At 50.6% G+C, this 20,680-nt stretch overlaps 2 protein-coding genes across 2 annotated transcripts; both read right to left on the bottom strand.

Moving 5' to 3' along the window:
* Positions 1–7,717: 7,717 nt before the first annotated feature.
* Positions 7,718–13,815, bottom strand: LOC139326078 (arylacetamide deacetylase-like 4). The gene is made up of 4 exons (XM_070956183.1): positions 13,633–13,815; positions 11,314–11,530; positions 10,140–10,203; positions 7,718–8,492 (listed from the first exon to the last, which is right to left on the bottom strand). Exons 1-4 carry the CDS (start codon positions 13,813–13,815, stop codon positions 7,718–7,720), a joined length of 1,239 nt encoding a protein of 412 aa, XP_070812284.1.
* A 3,399-nt stretch (positions 13,816–17,214) lies between these two features.
* On the bottom strand, positions 17,215–18,915 carry LOC139326089 (arylacetamide deacetylase-like 4). The gene is made up of 3 exons (XM_070956211.1): positions 18,804–18,915; positions 18,546–18,609; positions 17,215–17,989 (listed from the first exon to the last, which is right to left on the bottom strand). Exons 1-3 carry the CDS (start codon positions 18,913–18,915, stop codon positions 17,215–17,217), a joined length of 951 nt encoding a protein of 316 aa, XP_070812312.1.
* Positions 18,916–20,680: the final 1,765 nt, after the last annotated feature.

The following is a 20,680-nucleotide window of genomic DNA, read 5'->3' as shown; positions in this document are numbered from 1 at the left end:
TGTGCCTCTCCTGAGACAGGTTCTCCTCCTCTGCCAAGCTGCCCGTGGAGGCTGTGAAGAGCCCGTTGGCTGATCCATGGAGAAATAGATGGTCCAGGATTGATAAGGGGAGGTTGATCTTCTCTTCCCCGCCCATTCTGTGCTTCGCCTACAGGAAGAACAGAGCAGGGAGGAAGGTGTGATGGGAGGCAGCACTGGGTCCATCCCTGCAGTTGGCAGGAGGTCCAGGTGTCCAGGTAGACCCGTTAGTGCAGGGATTCTACAGGCTTCTCTTTGGGCCAATATCTTCTCAGCAGTTCTCCTGCCATCAGCTGGGCATCGAAATCCCACCTGGTCACCATGCAGATTTAATCCCCAACCTTCTGTTGATTTTTAAATCGATTGCTGCATCATCTCGCTCCTTTCCCATCAATTCTCGGGATTGTAGTGGTGTTAACGTTGTTAATTTAGCCATGGTTGTGGTCCTTATATGGATAATTTTTTGCCCATGAGCCATGACCATCCCACCCTACAAGGGATGTGCGGTGCCCCCAGTTCAGGGGCAGGTGTGCTAACCCCTGCCTGGATCCAGACTGGAAGAAAAATCCCAATCTGCATAGAAGACAACAGAGGACAACTGGTGTAGGGTCTCCTGCTTGGGTGGGGTTACAAGGTGCCTTCCAACTCTGTTAATCTGTTAAAAACACTGCTGGGTTCCCATTCTCTCATCCCTTGGCAAGGATGGAGGTCACGCACAGGCGGCTTCGTTTTCAAGATTCGGAAGCTCTGAGCAATCGGATGTCATTAGCAGACTGAACAATCTTGATTGCGATAATATGATGTTGCAGTAAAGTAGGTAGATAAGAGAAGTTTAACAAGGCCAGTGGGGTGTTGGTTGGCTGTTTCCTTGCAGACGTTTCATTACCCAACTAGGGTACATCATCAATTTTTCAAAGGCATTTCCAAGAAACGCTTTTCTGTCACTGCAGATGAGAAGTCCTGTTGTAGCCTTTCTGTCTCAACACGGACCGCCTTTTCTGGCAGAGTGACTGGGCAGAGGGAAGATGTTACTTTTTTTTTTTCAAAACTAGCATTTTTTTTGGCCATGAGCCATGAGCCATGACCATCCCACCCCACCATCCTCTTTATCACCGTTTAAGGAGGGACGGTCCTAAAAAAGCTTTCTTTACTGGGTTGAATTTATATTTACCAACAAAGAAATAAAGGGAGACTAGTATAGTATTTCAAGCTACTTAGCTCTAGTCAGCTAGCAATACCCTTCTGGGATTCGAACCTGGGCTACTTAAATATTACGTGGATGTATTAACCTCTAAGCCACGTGCTCTCCTCGCTTTGTTGGCTATACCAGGGGAGAGATTCAATGTTTTTCCCGGTGAGACCAGTCTATCAAGGCAACTTGGTCTACCCAAATATGGGACGGAGCAACTGCTTCTGCTTTCGCCTTTCAACCCCAATCCAGGAGCCTTTGCAGGCAGTCGCTTTCGCAACAAACTATTTTTGTATTGAATTTACCTGAATTAGGTAGAGGTTAATCCATCTACCTAATATGTAAGTAGCCCAGGTTTGAATCCCAGAAGGTTATGGCTAGCTGACAAGCTTGAAATAGATCTATACTAGTCTCCCTTTATTTCTTTGTCTGTATATATAAATTCAATTTTAAAAAAAAGTTTGTCACAAAAGCGACTGCCTGCAGACTCCTGGATTGGGGCTGAAAGGCGAAAGCAGAAGCAGTTGCTCCGTCCCATATTTGGGTTGCCCTGAAAGACCGTTCTCCCCAGGAAAAACACTTTCTTTGCTGAGAGATCTCTCCAGCTTCTGGCCCTTCCCTTGGCGGTCCCACTTCCCCTCTTGAGATGGGGGCCCTCTCCAAGGCGTCTTTCCCTCAGGGTTGCTTTTTCTCATAAATCGGTCAATCTCCCCTCCTCCTTGCCTAGTGAGACCCACAGATGGTCTCCGCTTGGGTGTGCAGGTGTGGCCTTGTTCTGCCTCACCTCAGGCGGAAGGATGGATCAGACTTGCAAACCACAAGAAGGCACACTAATCCCTTGTGGGAACTGCACATCCCCATTATTGTCTGCAGATCCGTGGGTTGATCCAGATTGGTGTTTTCACCCTCTGGTGCAAGAAGCAGGTTTGGGCAGCCTTCTGTAGGATGAGAGGAGGGGGCCACTCAGGTCTCGGGGGTGGGGATGGGTTGGCATCGGAGTTGAGAGTTTGCTTCCCAACTTAAACAGGGCCTGACCACTAGAATCAGACACAGCATCGCTTCGGTCCAGGGGCGGGGCAACAAAAAACGAGGACTGAGAATGGGGCCCTCTGCCTGCCCACCTTTAGCCGCTGAGCCCTGGGAAGATTGCTGCCAGGAAGAAGGCAGTGGGAGGCCACCGACTGGGGAACTAAACAACTTCCCCTGTGGCAGGTGCCCGTTCCCGTTGAACAGGTGCATCCTTTCTTGACAAGGCTGATCCGTGATGGGGGAGGATTTCAAGGACCTCCTGTACTGCAGAAGTGAGCCTCTTAGACTCTGCTGAGCCTCTTCTGTCCCAGAACCACAACAAGCAGACCACAAACCAGCAGGCAACTCCCGTTTTTAATGGTCCCGTTCTGTAGAATCCCGGCTTCCTCCCGTAGCTTGCAATACCTCCTCTATCCACCAGAGGACTCTCTTGTCTAGGAAATCATGGCGGGTGGTGGTGGTGACGCATTGGCTGTCTATCTTGTGGGACAAATCTTCAGTTGTAGGGATGGAGGAGCCATCAAGGGAATCAACAGCAGGATGCAAGGGTGGGGGGGAGGGGTGAAGGGGGGGCTGAGTGAAAAGTAATGTCTCTGCCTCCATAACTTTAGTCTAAATAGGGCTATCTTAATGAAGGTAAGAGGAAATTAGCAATTTTGCTCCCCGTCCTTAATTCTCTGCATCAGCCACATCGTGAAAATCCTCAATGCTTTGTCTCTTCAGCCAGGTCCTGACAGTTCTGTGTCTTGATCTGAGTCGAACGGAGGCCCTTCCATTTTGGGAGGAGGAAAAGGTCAAACTCACGTGTTGGCAGTCTGCACTACATGGGGGGTGGGGGCCAAGATGGTGAAATACAATTTGACATTTGCTTCTCGGTGAGGAAAGGCCGACACTCACAATATTTTCTCCATGTGCTTCTGGGCTTTGCTGGATCATAGTTTCAATCTTTGAAAGTTGCAGTCTAGTGCCGGGTTTAAGGAAATCTACGTGAATAACACCATCTGTATTCCCAAAAACTGTACAGACCGTCATCAGTTAACAACAGCATATAAATCAAATAAAAAAACAAACAAACACCCGTTCAGTGGCCATTTGAGGTTGTGACGGTGCTGAACAGGTGGTACCTATGATCGATCTCTGAGATTGTAGCCATCCCAAGACCCCCAGGTCAGGTGCTCTAATCTGGCCACTGGACAGTTGGCTCGCATTTACACCTGTTGCCATGTTCTACGGCTGTGCGATCCTTATTTGCAGGATCCCCTGCCAGCTGGTGATCTGGTATTTGTGGGGGGGAGTGTGATGGTTGTAAGTGAGAGTACAGGTTGTAAGTCACTTTTTCCAAGGTTGTCATAACTTCAAAAAAAGCATTGTTCAACGAATGGCTGTAAATTGAGGACTACTGCATGCCTCTTTAGGGTTTGAGCTGAAATGGGCATTGTGAGCTTGTATTCTGTGCCCTGCTACATTCCCCCAGTCTAGCGTAGGCGCATGACTCTGCCTCGTTGTTTATTCCTGCCTGAAAGATCAGGTGCCGAGCTGAAGCCTGCAGGATTCATATCCTGCCCCATTGTCTTCTCCTTGCAATCACATTCTTAATCTCGGTAATAAAATACTTAAGGCTCCTTCAGAATCTACTGACCTAATTTTGCCAGGGAATTTAATCTGTTGCGCATCGTGGCTGCTCTGCCTACCTAGGACTCCTTTCCTCCTACGTAAAAGAGCAGAGGGCTTTCTGGGTAACACATGGGATGCAGGCAGGGTCAAACATGAGGGAGATGTGCCACCGCAAGAGAGGCTGTGGGGAGACTGACTTTTGCTCAAGACAATGGAGATGAGCACATGGCAGCCACAGGGGTCTGCAGGCTGGGTGTCAAGAGTCCAGGGGGAGAACTCCAGATAAAGTTCCATCGTACTCTTAATCCTGTGCTTATTATCCGAGGCGTAATAAGAAGGGCTGGGCTGCTGGGAGTTCTTAGGGGTTCGGAAGAACCTCTAGCTGAGATTCTGTGCAGTTTGGAGAACCCCCAAACCCACTTCTGGCTGGATCCAACCACCCCACCCCTCCCCTCCCAGGAGTCCCCGTGCAGCCCGTTTTGGATGCAGGTAAGTGCAGGGCACGTATGGAGGCTCAGGGAGGGCGTTCTCTGTGGCCGCAACGACCCTCTGGAACGAGTTACCCACTGGGCTCCGGACGGCCCCTGACCTCCGCTCTTTCCGCAGTGACCTGAAGACATGGCTTTTTCAGCAAATCTTCTGATCTGTTTGGCAGCTATATTTTTAATTTGGGTATTTTAATTGGATTTTTAGCATTATTTATTGTTTTGTTTTATTGCTGTGAGCCGCCCCGAGTCCTTCGGGAGAAGGGCGGCATATTTATTTTATTAAATTTCTATACCGCCCTTCTCCCGAAGGACTCAGGGCGGTGAACAGCCACAAGATAAAACACATAAATACAAAAATTTAAAATAAGTTAAAAATTAATTAAATAATTTGGCTGAATTTAAAATACCCCATAATTTAAAACAAATGAAAATTTACATTTAAAAAGGGGAGAAGTTTTAGGCCAGGACAGCTTGATGAAATAAAAAAGTCTTAAGCACGCGACGGAAGGTGCGCAGATCCGGGATCCTCCGTATCTCCGGGGGGAGCTCGTTCCAGATCGTAGGTGCCCCCACAGAGAAGGCTCTCCCCCTAGGGGCCGCCGTATATACACATACATACATACATACATACATACATACATACATACATACATACATACCGGAGGTTTGGGCCTGTTTCCGGCCCCCAGAAGGCCTCTGGAGCATGAGGAGGCTGTTTCTGCCCTCCCAGAGGCTCAAGAAAAACCTCCGGAGCCCGGGGAGGGCATAAACGCCCCCTCCACCATGGTGCAGGAGGTTGACTAGGCCACACCCACCATGGCCACGCCCATTCAACTGACCCTGCCTGGATCGTGTCAGTTGTACCAGAGGGGATGTCTGGCTGTCTCTTGAGATCCCGTACGTGTGTCCCAGGAGCTCTGAGGACCATTCTGGAAACTCCCGGTAGTTTTCTGCCCCTTGATCTTGCTGTCCTTGTGAGGTGGCAAACGGCCATTATGGCCAAAGCCTGGAAGGGCCATTTAATGCTCTTCAGGAATCAAAGGTATTATGTATTCGGCACATTTTATTGTTTGTTTCTGCCTGATGCAATTGATAGATTGCAAAATCCTTTGCAGTGCAGCCGTGAACCTGTTGCAGTTTTACTGCTTTCTTTTTTGTGTCACCTTGGATTGTGCAATTTCATCCCTTGGGCAGGTTGCAAAATGTGTTATGTAGCCGGCTCAAAAGGAAAGGAATGTGCCCGTGTGCTGTGATACATGACCGGATGTTCTTGGGTTCGAATCCAAGGCAAACCATTCAACGTCACAATAATCCAAGTATTTTCCCCCAAATCCTGAGGCTGAAGAGCGAGGGGTGGGGGACAGAGAGGAAGAGGGGGAGGGAGAAAAAAAAAGATGCCCTTCTCATCATAGGGGATTGGAATGGTGATCAGGAAGTCAAGAGGAGGAGCAGAGAGTAAGATAGGAGGGGAAAAGGAGAGAGAGGAACAGAAGAAAGGGAAAAGGAGAGGAAGAAAGGGAGGGGAAAAAGAGTAGGAGAGAAGGTTAGAAAGGGGGGAAGAAGGGAGGAGTGAGGAAAAGAAAGAGGAAGGAGAGAAGAGGAAGGAGAGGAGGAAAAGAAAGAAAAGGATAGAAGAAGGGAGGGAAGGGAAAGAGAGAAGAAGGAGAAGAAGGATTGTTGTAAAACAAGGGAGAAGAAAAGGTAGAAGAGCAAACCCGAATATAATTTAAAAATATTTTTTTTTTCATTAGAAAATAGATGTATATGTGGGACTAACTATGGATAAGAGAATGTACATTTACAATATGTTTATAAGAAATAAAATTTAAAAAAAAATTCTAAAAAGGAAGTCAAGAAGCAATTGGAATAACAGGCAAATTTGGCCTTGGAATAGAAAAGGATGCAGGGCGAAGGCCAACCGAGTTTTGTCCAGGGAAGATTCAGAGCAAACACCCTTTGCCAACAACCGAGGACATGGACATCCCCAGAGGGTCGATACCGAAACCGGGTCAATGATCTACTTTGCAGTCAAAGACGCCGAAGCTCCTTACAGGCGGTAAAAACGAGCTGGGGCTGACTGCTCAGGCTCAGGTCACCAGCTTCCCATGGCAAAGGTCAGGCTTTGGGGGGGAGGGGCGGACACAATGACAGAGTGGGCTTCGGCCTCTTTCTTTTCGGATCACAGACTCATGGGAAGACTGAGGACCTCTGGTGTATTACTAGAGCTGGACGCAAAGCACTTTTGAGATATTCAGGACTTTCCTTCCCCTCCCCCCCAAGTGTGGGCATAGAAATGCAGTCCATCTGTCTTGGTGGATCTGTAGATCGGGGTGAAATCTACTTACCTTCCTTACCGGTTCGGAAGTGCACGTGCCCCGCACACACCTGTGCATGCGCAAAACCTTCTGTGCATGCGCAGAAGGTAAAAAAAACATTACTTCCTGGTTAAAACCAGGAAGTAATGACACCTGCGTGGCAATTGCTACCAGATCAGCGAACCACAGGGAAAAATTGCTATCAGATTGGGTGATCTGGTCCGATCCGGGAGCATTTCACCTCTGCTCTAGACCAAGGATCACCTTAGTCCACCTTGGGTGGATCTGGCGGTCCCTCAAAGGGTTTTGTGCCTGGCCACCACCTGTTAGGCAAACAGAGCTCATCTGTTCAGTTAACTCAAATTATTTTGGGGCATGAGGGAAGGCAGGCTAAGAAGTGGGGGGGGGCAGGATCAGGCCACCTCACGGGAAATGAAGCCGTCCGTTTCCCTGCTGCAGGTTTGCAGACCCCCGAAAAACCTTGGGAACTTTCCCATATGGTGAATATGCTGGTGGTCGAATGCAGGAGGATTTATACACATTGGTAAAAGAAATTTATTTAGCTCCTTGGCTTCTTTTACTTTCTTAGCCGCGTTCATCAGCCCGCAGGAGAGAAAACTGGAGTCGGGCCCAAAAGCGACAAGGTGAAATCCAGATGAGTCCAATCCTTTAGTTGCTTACCGAAAGGGACGGCATCTCCCCAGATGAAGCTGCAACCTTCCCACAGAGATTCCAGGGTGGGGCTCCCCTGAACCTCTCCCCCCCCTCCACTACCCACCTCAGGGTGCACACTGCACACACTCAGGCCTCTCCCTGGGAGGTGCCTCCTCTTTCTCCCTGGAAAACATTGGTGCTCCTGCCTTGGTCTCCCCGCCCAATATTATGGTTATAAGTTGCAGTGGTTAAAAGAGTCACCGCATGAGCTGCCTCGGTTCTACCACCATGAGAGATCACCCCCCCCCCAAGAGAGATCGCCTGCAGGGACACCCTGTCCTGGCAGTAGGGAGAAGAAGCTGTGGGGAGGGGGCAGGAGGTGGCGAGGGAAAGACCAGCCTGATGGATTTCTAAAACCGCTCTAGGAACTGGATTATGCTTTTCATGCTCTTCCTCGTACTGGGAAACTCCAGGGGCCCCAAACCGGTCAGCAGGCAGATCCCGTGGAATCCATCCTTCAGGTGACGCCAGGTGACAGGCACCCCGTTGTCTTCCAGCCGTTTCTTGTACAGCAGGCCATCGTCTCGGAAAATGTCGTATTCGCAGGTTAGAAGGAAAGTCTCTGGAAACCGTCGTAGGATGACGTCTTCCATCAGGAGCGGGGAAAGCGTGGGCTCAAATGCTTTTTTGCACGCTTGGTACAGATCTTCTGAAAACGGACCGGGTACAAACGGCTCGTGAGCCGAGACTTTGAACTCCTCCGGAATGAGTTCTGCGCTAATCCATTTCCGGTACTTTGCCCTGAACTCCTGGGGAACGTGGGCATTGCCCATAACTTCTTCGACCCTGGCATCGGTTCCCAACAGATAGAGCAAGCCGAGAGAAGCAGCCTGCTTTTTAACTAATAAGGGGAAGGAGTGGTTCTGCTGATAGGAAGGCAGATTGAAATCCAGAGCTTGGAGAAAAGGGTATAGTAGCACATGGCCCCGGGCACGCGGCAGGTCGGTTCTCATCACCAGTTGCTGGGAAATGGCAGCAATGATGCCAGCTCCGCTGCTGTCGCCAGCCAGCACAACCCGCTGGGGGTCCACCCCATAGTCCCCCGCATTCTTCAGAAAGTGCGACACGGCAGCGTAACAGCTGAGTTGCTGAGCTGGGTAGGGGTGCTCCGGTGCCAAGGGGTATCTAAACAACAGAGAAGCCAATATATATATATATCTTTCTTACAAAGGCATTGGCATCCCTGTTATTCCTGTTGTTGTTGTTGATTTATTATAGTTACCTGCTTGCAACTTCCCATACCGGCAGTCCTCAACTTGTGCCTGTAAGGGAGCTATCCTACTATGGGCCCAAGTGTCCATTAATCCAGACGGCCTTGCTTAAGGACCCCCGTCCCCTGCTTTCCCTGATGTGGCCATTAAATGAACGTGTGGGTCGTCAAGACGAACACACGCCTGTCCCGGGCCTCCCCCACCCCCGAAGCATCCCGTGCTCTGCTTCTGCCCTCGGGCTGCCCGCAGGCCTTGGCCTGCTGCCCACCCACCCACCCACCCAGGACTGGCAGGACTCGACTGCTGTTCAACCAGCTCCAGGGCCAGCAACCCCCGGCTGGACTTTCTGCTCCTTACTGTGGGGGGCCCAGGAGCTGCCACATGGGGCCGGGCTTTCCTGCAGAGGCTTCTCCAAGGCCGTTCTCACCATTCTGCACCATTCTTTGTTGGTAGAGCCTCCCTAAAGGCAGGGTGGGTGGCTGAGTGGCAAGCAGCCTCGCCTACCAGAGGCAGCAGCACTGGTGGATTTTGCTGGCAGTTTTAGGGCCTCTGGGAGACCGAGTGGGGCCATTGAGAGTGGGCCAAGGCCTGTGGGGACCCGAAGGAATGTTGGGGGAGGTGGGTTGGGGGCCTGCTGCAACACCCTTGTGCAGCCCATATATCTCTGAGGGAAGAGGGCAGGGGCTGCGGTAGGGGGGGAGGGGGCACCTTTCCTCGGTCCCCATCATGACCCGGTTTAATTGAGGGGCCCTGAACTGCCCACTTTCTGCCTGACCCTCCAGGGTGGATGGAAATGATTGAAGACAAAAAACCAGTGCAATCCAGACCAGCGGGAGCTTCTGCACCGTCTTCCAGAGCAGCCCCACATGGAACGCATTGCAGTGCCCCAGTAGCAAGGTGGCCAGGGCATGAGTAGCCATCTCAGGATGCATCTCGTGGTTGCAAGAGGACGGCCCCGCTGCTGGCTCCTGCCATCTGCTCATCAATCCCAGAGTGTGAGATACACTAACCTTCCTAACTGCAATTCCCCCTCCCCACTTCTAATGCTGGAACTGGCTCCAGATGGGCACCCGATCAACGGTGCCCAAAGCTGGTAAGAAATCCTGGAGCAGAAGGATGGGTGGGTGCCCCCCCCGCCCCCCATCCCCCAGGCTCCGTCCAAGGTCAAACGTGACCCAGGCCATCTCTGTGTTTTGCCCTGGTGTGAAAGTCACCCAAAATGGGTCCAGATAATCTGTTTCCTCCAAAAAGGCCTCAGTCCCTGTCCCCCAGCCCCCTTCTCCTCAGGGAATCTGAGCAGATGAATGAATGCAGAAGGGTCATCTTTTACACATGCCCCACCCAGCATGCCCAGTTCCTAAAAAGTTTAAATCGGGAGGTTCTCGAGGAGAGTCTAACTGGAAACATCCACAGGGCGTAGCCAGCCAGCTGGCTGACCGTTTGGGTGGCTGTAGATGTGGAACAGAGAGGGGCTGGCTGGTTGGCTGGAGGCCGAAGGTCAGAAGGCTACCCAGCAATGGAGGTCAGCCTTCTGTGAGGCAGCCAAGCTGAGTCCACTTACCGGATGCACACGACCACTGTGGCAACCTCCCGGGCAATGAGGCGGCACAACCGTTCGTAGGCTTCTGAAATACGACCAAAAAATGGTTGCACTGATGAGAATGTCTCACTATCTCAGCCCCTTAATTTATAGGCTAATGCATGCATTCCTGGAACAGGATGATGTTTTCTAGTGTGGAGGCACATATTTAGAAAAGAGATGAGGACTTTCGGTGATGTTTCAGCCTCTTAAAGGTAAATGCAAAAGAAACCTTCATTTGGCCCTGATATTACCCAGAATGGATTTTTAGTTCAACATCTGAGTATTAAAACATTTACGGTGTTATTTGGAAAAATAAATGGATGTTCATGCTAAGATCCAGCTGAAAGCCACAAACGACTGATAGCAAACTACCGTATTTTTCGGAGTATAAGATGCACTGGAGTATAAGACGGAGCTTATTTTTTTGGGAGGAAAAAAAGAAAAAAGCTGATTGGCAGGTGGATCTGCCTCCCGGAATACCCCCGATCAGCTGTTCCTCGAGGTGAATTTTAGCAACATGTTCCTTGGTTGTGAGCTCTGTGCCTTGCTTTTTTTGGCTTTTTTTTGCCTCTGAAAATTCTGAAACTCTGTTTCAGAAAAAAAAAAAAAAATCCTGCCTCTGAAAGCCTCCAAAACAGAGCTTCAGAAAAAAAAGCCTCTGAAGCTCTGTTTGGGGGCTTTTTTCTGAAGCTCTGTTTGGGGACTTCTTTTCTGAAGCTTCGTTTCTGATGCTTTTTTCAGCCTCTGAAACCTCCGTTTGAGAAGCTGGGTGGGGCTACATTCAGGGTATGAGACGCATCCAGATTTTCACCCTCTTTTTTGGGGGGAAATGGTGTGTCTTATACACTGAAAAATACAGTATTTCATTTATGCCATTATGTGGGCATGTGGGGGGACATACACAATTTATTTTATTTTTTAAGAGGAAAAAATTGTGAGGAAGACTTGCCAATGAAAACCTGAGAAGAACAGGGCCTCTTACGTTAACATCCTTCTAGACCTGTGAGAAACACGGACAGGAGATCTTTAACAATAGCCTTTGTAATCTGTCGATTGTTTGATGAGAGGATCGATTGTTTATTCAGGCACCACCCTTGGCCTGTTGCACGAGGACCCCACTCAGCCCCTCTTGCCAACCAGTGGTGCTACTCACGGGGGCTGCCAAAGAGGCCCACTCCTCCGTGAATCCAGACCAGTCCTCGCCTGGGCTCGAGACCTGCTCTCCTGGGCCAATAGACCCTTACTGGGACTGCCTCAAAAAGCATCTCCTTGATGGTCAGGTCAGGGGCTCTCCCTGGGGGGATCCCGTTGATGAGTAGCCTCCATACCACGTATTGGGGGCAGATGCCAACTTTCTCCAGAATCACAGCCTGCTCGGAGGAGAGAAACACAAGGAAGAAAAAAATCTAACTTGGCAATGTGTGAAGTGTGTATGCAGAGGCCAACCAAAGCGGCTTCCCTTTGACCTGCTCTGCTGGGAGGCAAATCCTTTCTCCATTGCAAGAGAAATTTGCCAGCTTCCTTGTGCGGAGGACAGAGGCACCTTGCCCTGTTTCACCACATAAGGATTTGATTCAATAAGATCCCCAAATCCAAGCACGGAAGCAAATGGAAGGATCCTATCAGACGCACCGAATAGCTTGGAAGATTCAGAGGGTCTTGGGGTTGGGCAAATGAACTTTGCCCCACAGTTTCAAACTGTCCCATTGAATAGTATTGTGGGCACCCAAACCGAATGGACTAATTACACAACTTGGGACCCTGCCTTTAATCAGATTTCTTTGGCAGTTCCAATTACATGGATATTTTGTATTGGGCTTACTTTGCACAGTGGTGGGGTTTCAAAATGTTTACTACCAGTTCTGTGGGTGTGGCTTGGTGGGCGTGGCATGGCATGGCTTGGTGGGCATGGCTTGATGGGCGTGGCAGGGGAAGGATACTGTAAAATCTCAATTCCCGCCCCAATCCAGGGGAAGGTTACAGCAAAATCCCCATTTCCTCCCGATCAGCTGGGACTCGGGAGGCAGAGAATAGATGGGGGCGGGGGCCAGTCAGAATTTTTACTACCGGTTCTCCGAACTACTCAAAATTTCCGCTACTGGTTCTCCAGAACTGGTCAGAACCTGCTGAAACCCACCTTTGGTTCCGCATAATCATAATTTACAATAGCTTTGCCAACTATCTGCAGTGTTTCCTCGGACACCATGCAGACTTGCATCCAAGCCAGCCAGCGGTCATAAATATTGGTCACCGTGGCCTTAACGGTAATTGCTTGCAAAGGCCATCTGCTGAGATACGCCTGGGCGGTTGTTTGGCCACTGCAAAAGCAGACTGCAGGGTCCAATCCAGCAGGGCACGGCTTGTGTTCTTCAGTTGGGAAAAAGACACAAGGACACCCAATGCCAAGGAAATGATAGAGCCTTGATAGTACAGTGGTCTACGCACCCTGTTATTAACACAGCTGCCTGCAATTTACTGCTGGTTCGAATCTCTCCAAGGCTCAAGGTTGACTCAGCCTTCCATCCTTTCTTAGGTAGGTGAAATGAGGACCCAGTTTGTGGGGGCAACAAGCTGATAAATATACAAAAGTATGAAGGCTATTGCTTAACGCATTGTAAGCCGCCCTGAGTCTCTGGAGAAGGGCGGCATATAAATCAAATTAAAAAAAAAAAAATGGGGCACGGGGGAAATGTCTGCAAGCAGCAGTCCAGGGATCTGTGGACGGGCAGTCTCCCTCGGGGCTCTGCACTGATCCCAGCCCTTTGGAGACCCAAGGAGGCCCTGCCAAGAGGAGCTCTCCAGGGGCGGCTGCTGCAAAGGAACACCCAGCAGGGAAGGAGGGAGGCATGGTTGGGATTCCTGGCTGGAGGTGGGGAAGGCAGCATCAAGCAAAACTCTTCCTGATTTTCTACAAATGCTGCAAATTGCCCCTTTGGAGTTCCAGTGGTGAAATTCAATTTTTTTTTACTACCGGTTCTGTGGGTGTGTCAGGGGAAGGATACTGCAAAATCTCCATTCCCTCCCCACTCCTGGGGGAAGGATATTGCAAAATCTCCATTCCCACCCCACTCCTGGGGGAAGGATACTGCAAAATCCCCATTCCCTCCCCACTCCTGGGGGAAGGATATTGCAAAATCTCCATTCCCTCCCCACTCCTGGGGGAAGGATATTGCAAAATCTCCATTCCCTCCCCACTCCTGGGGGAAGGATACTGCAAAATCCCCATTCCCTCCCCACTCCTGGGGGAAGGATATTGCAAAATCTTCATTCCCACCCCACTCTGGGGCCAGCCAGAGGTGGTATTTGCCGGTTCTCCGAACTGCTCAAAATTTCCACTCCCGGTTCTCTATAACCTGTCAGAACCTGCTGAATAGCACCCCTGCTTTGGACTCTCGGGAGCACCCAGTCGAGGCCGATGGTGGCCAGGCAGACTCACGGGGAGGAAAGCCAAAGTCCGGGGAAGGAGGCTTACCAGTTCGAGGAAGAGATTCATGATCAAATTGATAAGGCGCAGTTTCGCCCCCTGGGTGATTCCAGGCGGGATTTGCGTCCTGGTGAAGTCATAGTGGAGGGTCCAGCCGAGGAGTAAAAGTGTGACTGAGGCGCTGAAGTGAAGCACTAGCATCCACAGCGCTTGGCTTAAGGTCATCTCCATCTCCACGGGAAGGTCAAGTATCTGGCCAAAGATCTCCTTCGGCCTCGGTCTGGGCAGGCTGCGTTTTCACACAGTTCTTTTAAACAACGGGAGACGAGCACAGCTCGATGCCCTTTCTTTCAGGATTTTAATTGTGCACTTGGCATGTTTATGTAATTCATGTTGCAAACTCCTAACAAACAGAACTCCTTTGAAATCCTTCTCGTCTTAACGATCCCACGGGCCAACATCAGCCTTGTTCTACTGGATGATCACCCTGCAGATTAAATTAGAGTGTTTATCTGTTTATATCCCTTAATTATGGGCTACAAAGGCAGGTTCTGTCCTAGGTGAGCTTCTGCGAACGACATTTCGTAACAGAAAATTGGCTATACGTTGATTTACCGAAATCAAAGGTTTTGGCACAAATAGAACGGTGGCTGGAGGATCTTAAGGCCCTTTTCTTGGAAAGGGGATCCATTGGGGAGAGAAATACGCTGTCTTTTATTCCACTCCTTAGTATATATACTCCAGTAGGCATATATGTGAATCCCATCGGTAAGGTTGCCCTGCCCAAGCCCACTGGCCGCTTATGTCTTAGGTACATATCTGGGACTGTAACAAAATAAAAATGTCAGCGCAGATAACAGTAAAAAGCAGGTTAGTGTAGCTCACCTCTTTTTAGGGTTCTGCTTCCAGGCCTCTGGTCCCGATCCAGTCCGTAAGCCAATTTATGCTTCGCAGCAGGCACTTCCGGGTCTCTTGGGAAAGTTCTCCTTCAGGCATCTCTGCGCAAGAGCTTCCGGGACAGTCAGAGCCACTTGCAGGGAGAGGGGCCCGGCGTCCTTCCCTTTGGCCAGACACTTCTTGAAGAGGAGCTAGAAGGAAGAGGAGGCTGGAAGGGGAAGGGGAGGCATCGAGGGCCAGGAGAGGGGAGACCCAGGGCTCAGGAGAGGGAGCGCTTTGTCCCAACCAGCCCCACCAAGCAAACCTGGTTTGAGGAACCTCGTTGGGCCCCCTGGGAATGGGGAGCGTTCCCCAGTTATCCCATGGAGATGTATTTGCGGCCCTCAAGAGAAACACAGACATTGCCTGGAGTAGAGGTGGGTTTCAGCAGGTTCTGACCAGTTCTGGAGAACCAGTAGCGGAAATTTTGAGTAGTTCAGAAAACTGGTAAATACCACCTCAGTCTGGCCCCACCCCCATCTATTCTCTGCCTTCCAAGTCCCAGCTGATCGGGAGGAAATTGGGATTTTGCAGTATCCTTCCCCTGCCCTGCCCATCAAGTCACACCCACCAAGCCATGGCATGCCCACCAAGCTACACCCACAGAACCTGTAGTAAAAAACCCTTATACCGGACTTACCTCTTCTTTGGCCATGCACTCAACATGGGGCTGCCCTTGAAGGCCACGCGTGGGATGCTTTCTTCTGTGGGCTGCCGCCACATCTTCTGGATGCAGCTCCAGGTGCTGGGGATCTCTGGCAAGCCGTACATGGCAGGCCCACCCATCCCCTTAGGCTTCTGGCTCCCCCAGAGAGGGATGCTGCAGTGCCTCCCTCCAAGGGGTGAAATCCAGCAGGTTCTGACAGATTCTGGAGAACCGGTAGTGGAAATTTTGAGTAGTTCAGAGAACCAGCAAATACCACCTCTGACTGGCCCCAGAGTGGGGAGGGAATGGAGATTTTGCAATATCCTTCCCCTGCCACGCCCATCAAGCCACACCCCACCCACCAAGCCACGCCCACAGAACCTGTAGTAAAAAAAATTGGATTTCACCACTGCTCCCTCTGAAGAGTGTCTCCTACTGGGGTAAATGGGGGGAAACGCCTTCAGTGTTATGGCACCTGCCCTCTGGCAGCCCCGACGCCTTTGGGGCCCCTTAAGATGGTCTTGAAGATCCATCCAGGTGTTCCCTCGGGACTTGGCCCAGGGCGGAGGTGAGCTGATCCGGCATGGCGTGGTGGATGATGCCCCTCCCCATCACCATTCCTGGTTGTTTTTACGGGGACTGTTATATTCCATTTTTATTGTTGTACGCTTCCTGGAGTCACATTTAGTGAGCACGTGTGCAGGCACTCTCTCTCTCTCTCTCTCTCTCTCACACACACACACACACATGGAATAGGGACACCTAAACCTAAAGAAAACTCAGGATGTCATTCTGGTGAAAGTCCCATGGATTGAAAACTGCTCTGGGCAACACTAGGAGCGAAATGGCTGCTTGGCTCCAAACGAAGTCAAGCCTCTTGGTCACTCTGCCTGAGGGACTCTGTGTGCCCCCCCCCCCGTCCTGGGCGCTCTCTCGGCTGGCGGATGGAATCGGTGGGTCTTTGGCCTCCTTCAGGCTGGGGGTTGGGGTCTAAGATGGGTCTTCTTTACTCACTCCTCCTCTTCTCCCCTGCGGGCAGCCATTGCCCCCAGGGGCAGAGGGGCCCAGGACAGGGCCTGCCCACTTGGGGCCCTCTGGAGGGATCTCTCCCCCCAAGGGATTGTCATGTCTTCTGCCCACCCACCAAAGGAGCCTGCCGGTCCCTGCCCTTCTTGCACAAGGCATCTCCTCAGGCACCTTCTCCTGTCAGCATGGCCTTGCCACTTGCACACCTCTGCCCCCCCCCATCCCTGCCCTTTCCCCCTTTGCCTTTGGCTGGCGGGGGGCAGAAATGAAAGGAGCAGACCAGGGCTGGTGGTTTGCATGTTTACTGAAGCTCGGAAGGTATACACGAAGCCGGTCTAGAGGCTCAGCAAACAGGGTGAACCTGTTTCGCAAAAGGAAGGCGAGGGAAGAGGGGGGGGGCAGGAGAGAGGCGAGAGGGAAGCAGCGTCTACCAGGAAAGGTCTCTCTCCTCAGACTTTTGCGCAACACTTTTGCCGGGGAGAAAGGTCTCTTCGGAGGCAGAGTGTGAGGGAGGCACGGTTGAAGGCGAGGTCCTGCCAGGAGACAGAACGAATGGCGATAGGTGTAGGAGACTGGCATGAAAGGCCTCTAGAGCCTTTTTTAGGAGCAAATCCTTTTTTTTGTTCGTTTTCTCTACCTGTGGGAATAGAGATTGACTGAAAGAGCCGCACTAGGTTTTCCAAAAGATGGATACTCCCGCAGACTGCAGTCTCTGTCTATAAAGAGACAGAGACTGCAACCATTCGGCATGCGTCCACTCTCCTGTCCTCAGTACCCCTCTGCCCCTTCAACTGCCCACTTGGGAGATCCTCTTTCCTTTGAATGGGGAAAGCCCATTGTGTGTCATGACACAATCCCCAGCGCTGACACCAGGCTACCTGACTGGTGGGCTGTGAAAGGGAGGGCGAGGGCGAGGGTTGGTGGGCTGTCAGGTAAGCAGGACAACTGGGTGAACTCACAGGGCCAACATCTGTGGGGCAAGGTGAGGAAGAACAAAGCAGAGGAATGAGGCTGATGGATTTCTAGAACCGCTGTAGGAACTGGATTATGCTTTTCATGCTCTTCCTCGTACTGGGAAACTCCAGAGGCCCCAAACCGGTCAGCAGGCAGATCCCGTGGAATCCGTCCTTCAGGTGACGCCAGGTGACAGGCACCCCGTTGTCTTCCAGCCGTTTCTTGTACAGCAGGCCATCGTCTCGGAAAATGTCGTATTCGCAGGTTAGAAGGAAACTCTCTGGAAACCGTCGTAGGATGACGTCTTCCATCAGGAGCGGGGAAAACGTGGGTTCAAATGCTCTTTTGCAAACTTGGTAAAGATCTTCTGAAAACGGACCGGGTACGAAAGGCTCGTGAGCCGAGACTTTGAACTCCTCCGGAATGAGTTCTGCGCTGATCCATTTCCGGTACTTTGCCCTGAGTTCCTGGGGAACGTGGGCATTGCCCATAATTTCATCAACATTGACATTCCTTCCTGTAAGATAAAGCATGCCAAGACGGATAACCCGTTTCTTAAATAATATGGGAACGGAGTGGTTCTGCTGATAGGAAGGCAGATTGAAATCCAGAGCTTGGAGAAAAGGGTAGAGCAGCACGTGGCCCCGGGCACGCGGCAGGTCAGTTCTCATCACCAGCTGCTGGGAAATGGCAGCAATGATGCCAGCTCCGCTGCTGTCACCAGCCAGCACAACCCGCTGGGGGTCCACCCCATAGTCCCCCGCATTCTTCAGAAAGTGCGACACGGCAGCGTAACAGCTGAGTTGCTGAGCTGGGTAGGGGTGCTCCGGTGCCAAGGGGAATCTACAGCAACAGAGAAGCCAAAAAAAAAAAAAAAAGAAGAAGAAGCTTACGAACGCATTGGCATCCCTGTTATTCCTCTTGTTGTTGTTGATTCATTGCATAATCACCCAGATATTTAGTCTGAATTTTGCCTTTTTATCCACCCATCGTGTCCTCTCTAAGGACCTGGGACAGGCAAATATCGTTTGATGGTTTTAAAGGTATCTTTGTGAAGATGTCATCTGTTTCAAGTTGAGTTTTGCAATCGACCGAAGGTGATTTTGTCAATGCTGATGGCGTTCAAGGGGTGCTCCAGTTGCTCTGGAATTGCACCCAAGGGGCCTATGGCAGTTGGTACTGTATTTGCTTTCTTTTGCACAGTCATTTTATTTTTGTTTGCAGGTCTTTATATTTTTTTCTTCTTGATTTATTATAGGTTCCCCACCCTCAAAAACTGCTCTGGCGGCAAGGGGTTAATTAGCCACCCGAAGGGCCTCCCGTGCAGAGGATGGGACCACTGCCCAGGGATGGGGGGGGAGGTACAGTCATGTGATGCAGCCAACCTGAGCCCACTTACCTGATGCACACGACCACCGTGGTGCTTTCCCAGGCGATGAAGCGGCAGAACCTTTCGTAAGCTCCTGAAATATCACAAGGAATTGGTTGCATCGGCTCTTGGGTAAGAACATCCCATTTCTCCCACTCACAATTTGTAGGTTTCTCTCTGAGCGCACTCAGTTTTCCCCCTGTGGTCCTTGGATGCTGCAGAAGAATGAACCACTAAGCTCAAACATCCGTCTGTGCCTCTTGCAACTGAATTGTTTGCAGGACTTACGGAGGCTGCCAAAGAAGCCCACTCCTCCGTGAATCCAGACCAGTCCTCGCCTGGGCTCGACACCTGCTGTCCTGGGCCAATAGACCCTCACTGGGACCGCCTCAAAAAGCATCTCCTTGATGGTCAGGTCAGGGGCTCTCCCCGGGGGGATCCCGTTCATGAGTTGCCTCCATATGATGTATTTGTGGCAGACACCAAGTTTCTCCAGAATCAGGGCCTGTTCAGTGGAAAACATAAGAAATAAATCCATCCATAACCCATGAACCCATCAGCTTCAAAGGTGATTTTTGCTGCTTCTTCCTTAGAAAGAACTTTCAAAGTCATCCCCCCCCCCCCCCCGAAACAGAATGAAAGTGATAAAATGGCAGAAGGAATATTTGGCAATTCATGTGCCGTCCAAGTCTGTAGACATTTTGGGACATGGGAAGCATTTAACCCACACACAGGCAACCGTGCCTTCTTTTCAAAGAAGGGGGCCAACGGCTCACCCCAGAGATTTGATGGGGCTGCGAAGGGAGGGAGGGGTGGGTGGGTGGGAGGCATTAGTGGGATTCCTCCGCTCGAGGTGGGGAAGGCATCATTGCAGGTCAACAACCAGATCAGAAAGAGAAAGCGGCAAAGGGGAGGTGGGTTCCAGGCAATTGGCAGAAACCAATTGTTTTTGGCACACGCACACGCACACACAAACACACACACCGGATTTCCTACAAGTTCTGCAAATGCCGCTTCAGACACTCAGGCTCACCCAGCTGAGGCCTGTGCCGGCCAGGCAGAACCACAGAAAGCAAAAACAGGGTCCAGGGAAGGAAGCTTACCAGTCTGAGAACAAGGCTCATGGCCAAATTCATCAGGCACAGTTTCGCCCCCTGGGTGATTCCCGGTGGGATTTGCGTCCTGGTGAAGTCATAGTAAAAGGTCCAACCGAGGAGTAAAACTGCGACTGAGGCGCTGAATTGAAGCGCCAGCGTCCACAGCGCTTGGCTTAAGGTCACCTCCGCCTCCATGGGAAGGCAGAGACCAGGCTGTTTCGGTACCAGGGAAGTTGAAGTCTTCTTACGGCTTAATCTCGCTAGTTTATACTCCATCAGGTGTGTAGGTTGTTTTCAAGTAGGACTGTCCCACTCACCCATGTGTTCATTAGAGAAATAGAAGAGTAAGGGAGGGATGAAGTTCATGGCGTGATTAAATATGGCATCTGGCATAATTATGCAAGTTATCTTGCAGAATCGTAAAGAAACCAATGTCTTTCAAAATCCAATTATTGAGCTTATATCTGTCAGTACCGGTTTCATCCCACTTGATCTTCATGATTTCTGCTGATTAAGAAAAGGCTATTTATATCTGCACCCTTTTCTTAATTATGGGCTTCTTGTGCCATTCTCCTCTGGGTCAGCTGCCTTGAGCAACCTTCCCAACAGAGGAATGGCTTAGGCAGGTTTTGAGTCCTCTTTGAGAGAATCCCGAAGCTCCCAGGAAGTTTGCAATTTGGGCTCCAGTACTTTAAGGAAATTAGAATAAGACCGGATCTCTTAAACTGCAGACTCCACCATCAGCCCCATTCTCTAGGCCAGACCTAGGCATTCCCTAGGTTTGGGTGTTTGGGGGTTAGGGTTAGGGTTAGGGTTAGGGTTAGGGTTAGGGTTTGTCATAGCTGCCCTATTCATACCGTTTGTCAATACTGAAGGGGCAAATGGTGCTCTCTCCGACGCCCTGTGCGTTTATAGTATGGACGCAGCGCAGCCCCCCCAAACACAAAATACATGTCAACTCATAAGCGAAATAAAGAAAAAACCCTAACCAAATAGATCATACTAACAGACACACAATCCTATATACATATATACGCATAACATAACATTATGTTACGTTACAGCACG

The sequence above is a fragment of the Pituophis catenifer genome, unplaced genomic scaffold, assembly GCF_029215685.1.
Source record: "Pituophis catenifer annectens isolate HBS135680 unplaced genomic scaffold, rPitCat1.0.hap2 SCAF_18, whole genome shotgun sequence".
NCBI classification, from domain to species: domain Eukaryota; kingdom Metazoa; phylum Chordata; class Lepidosauria; order Squamata; family Colubridae; genus Pituophis; species Pituophis catenifer.
This window is presented reverse-complemented; position numbering and strand designations above follow the sequence as displayed.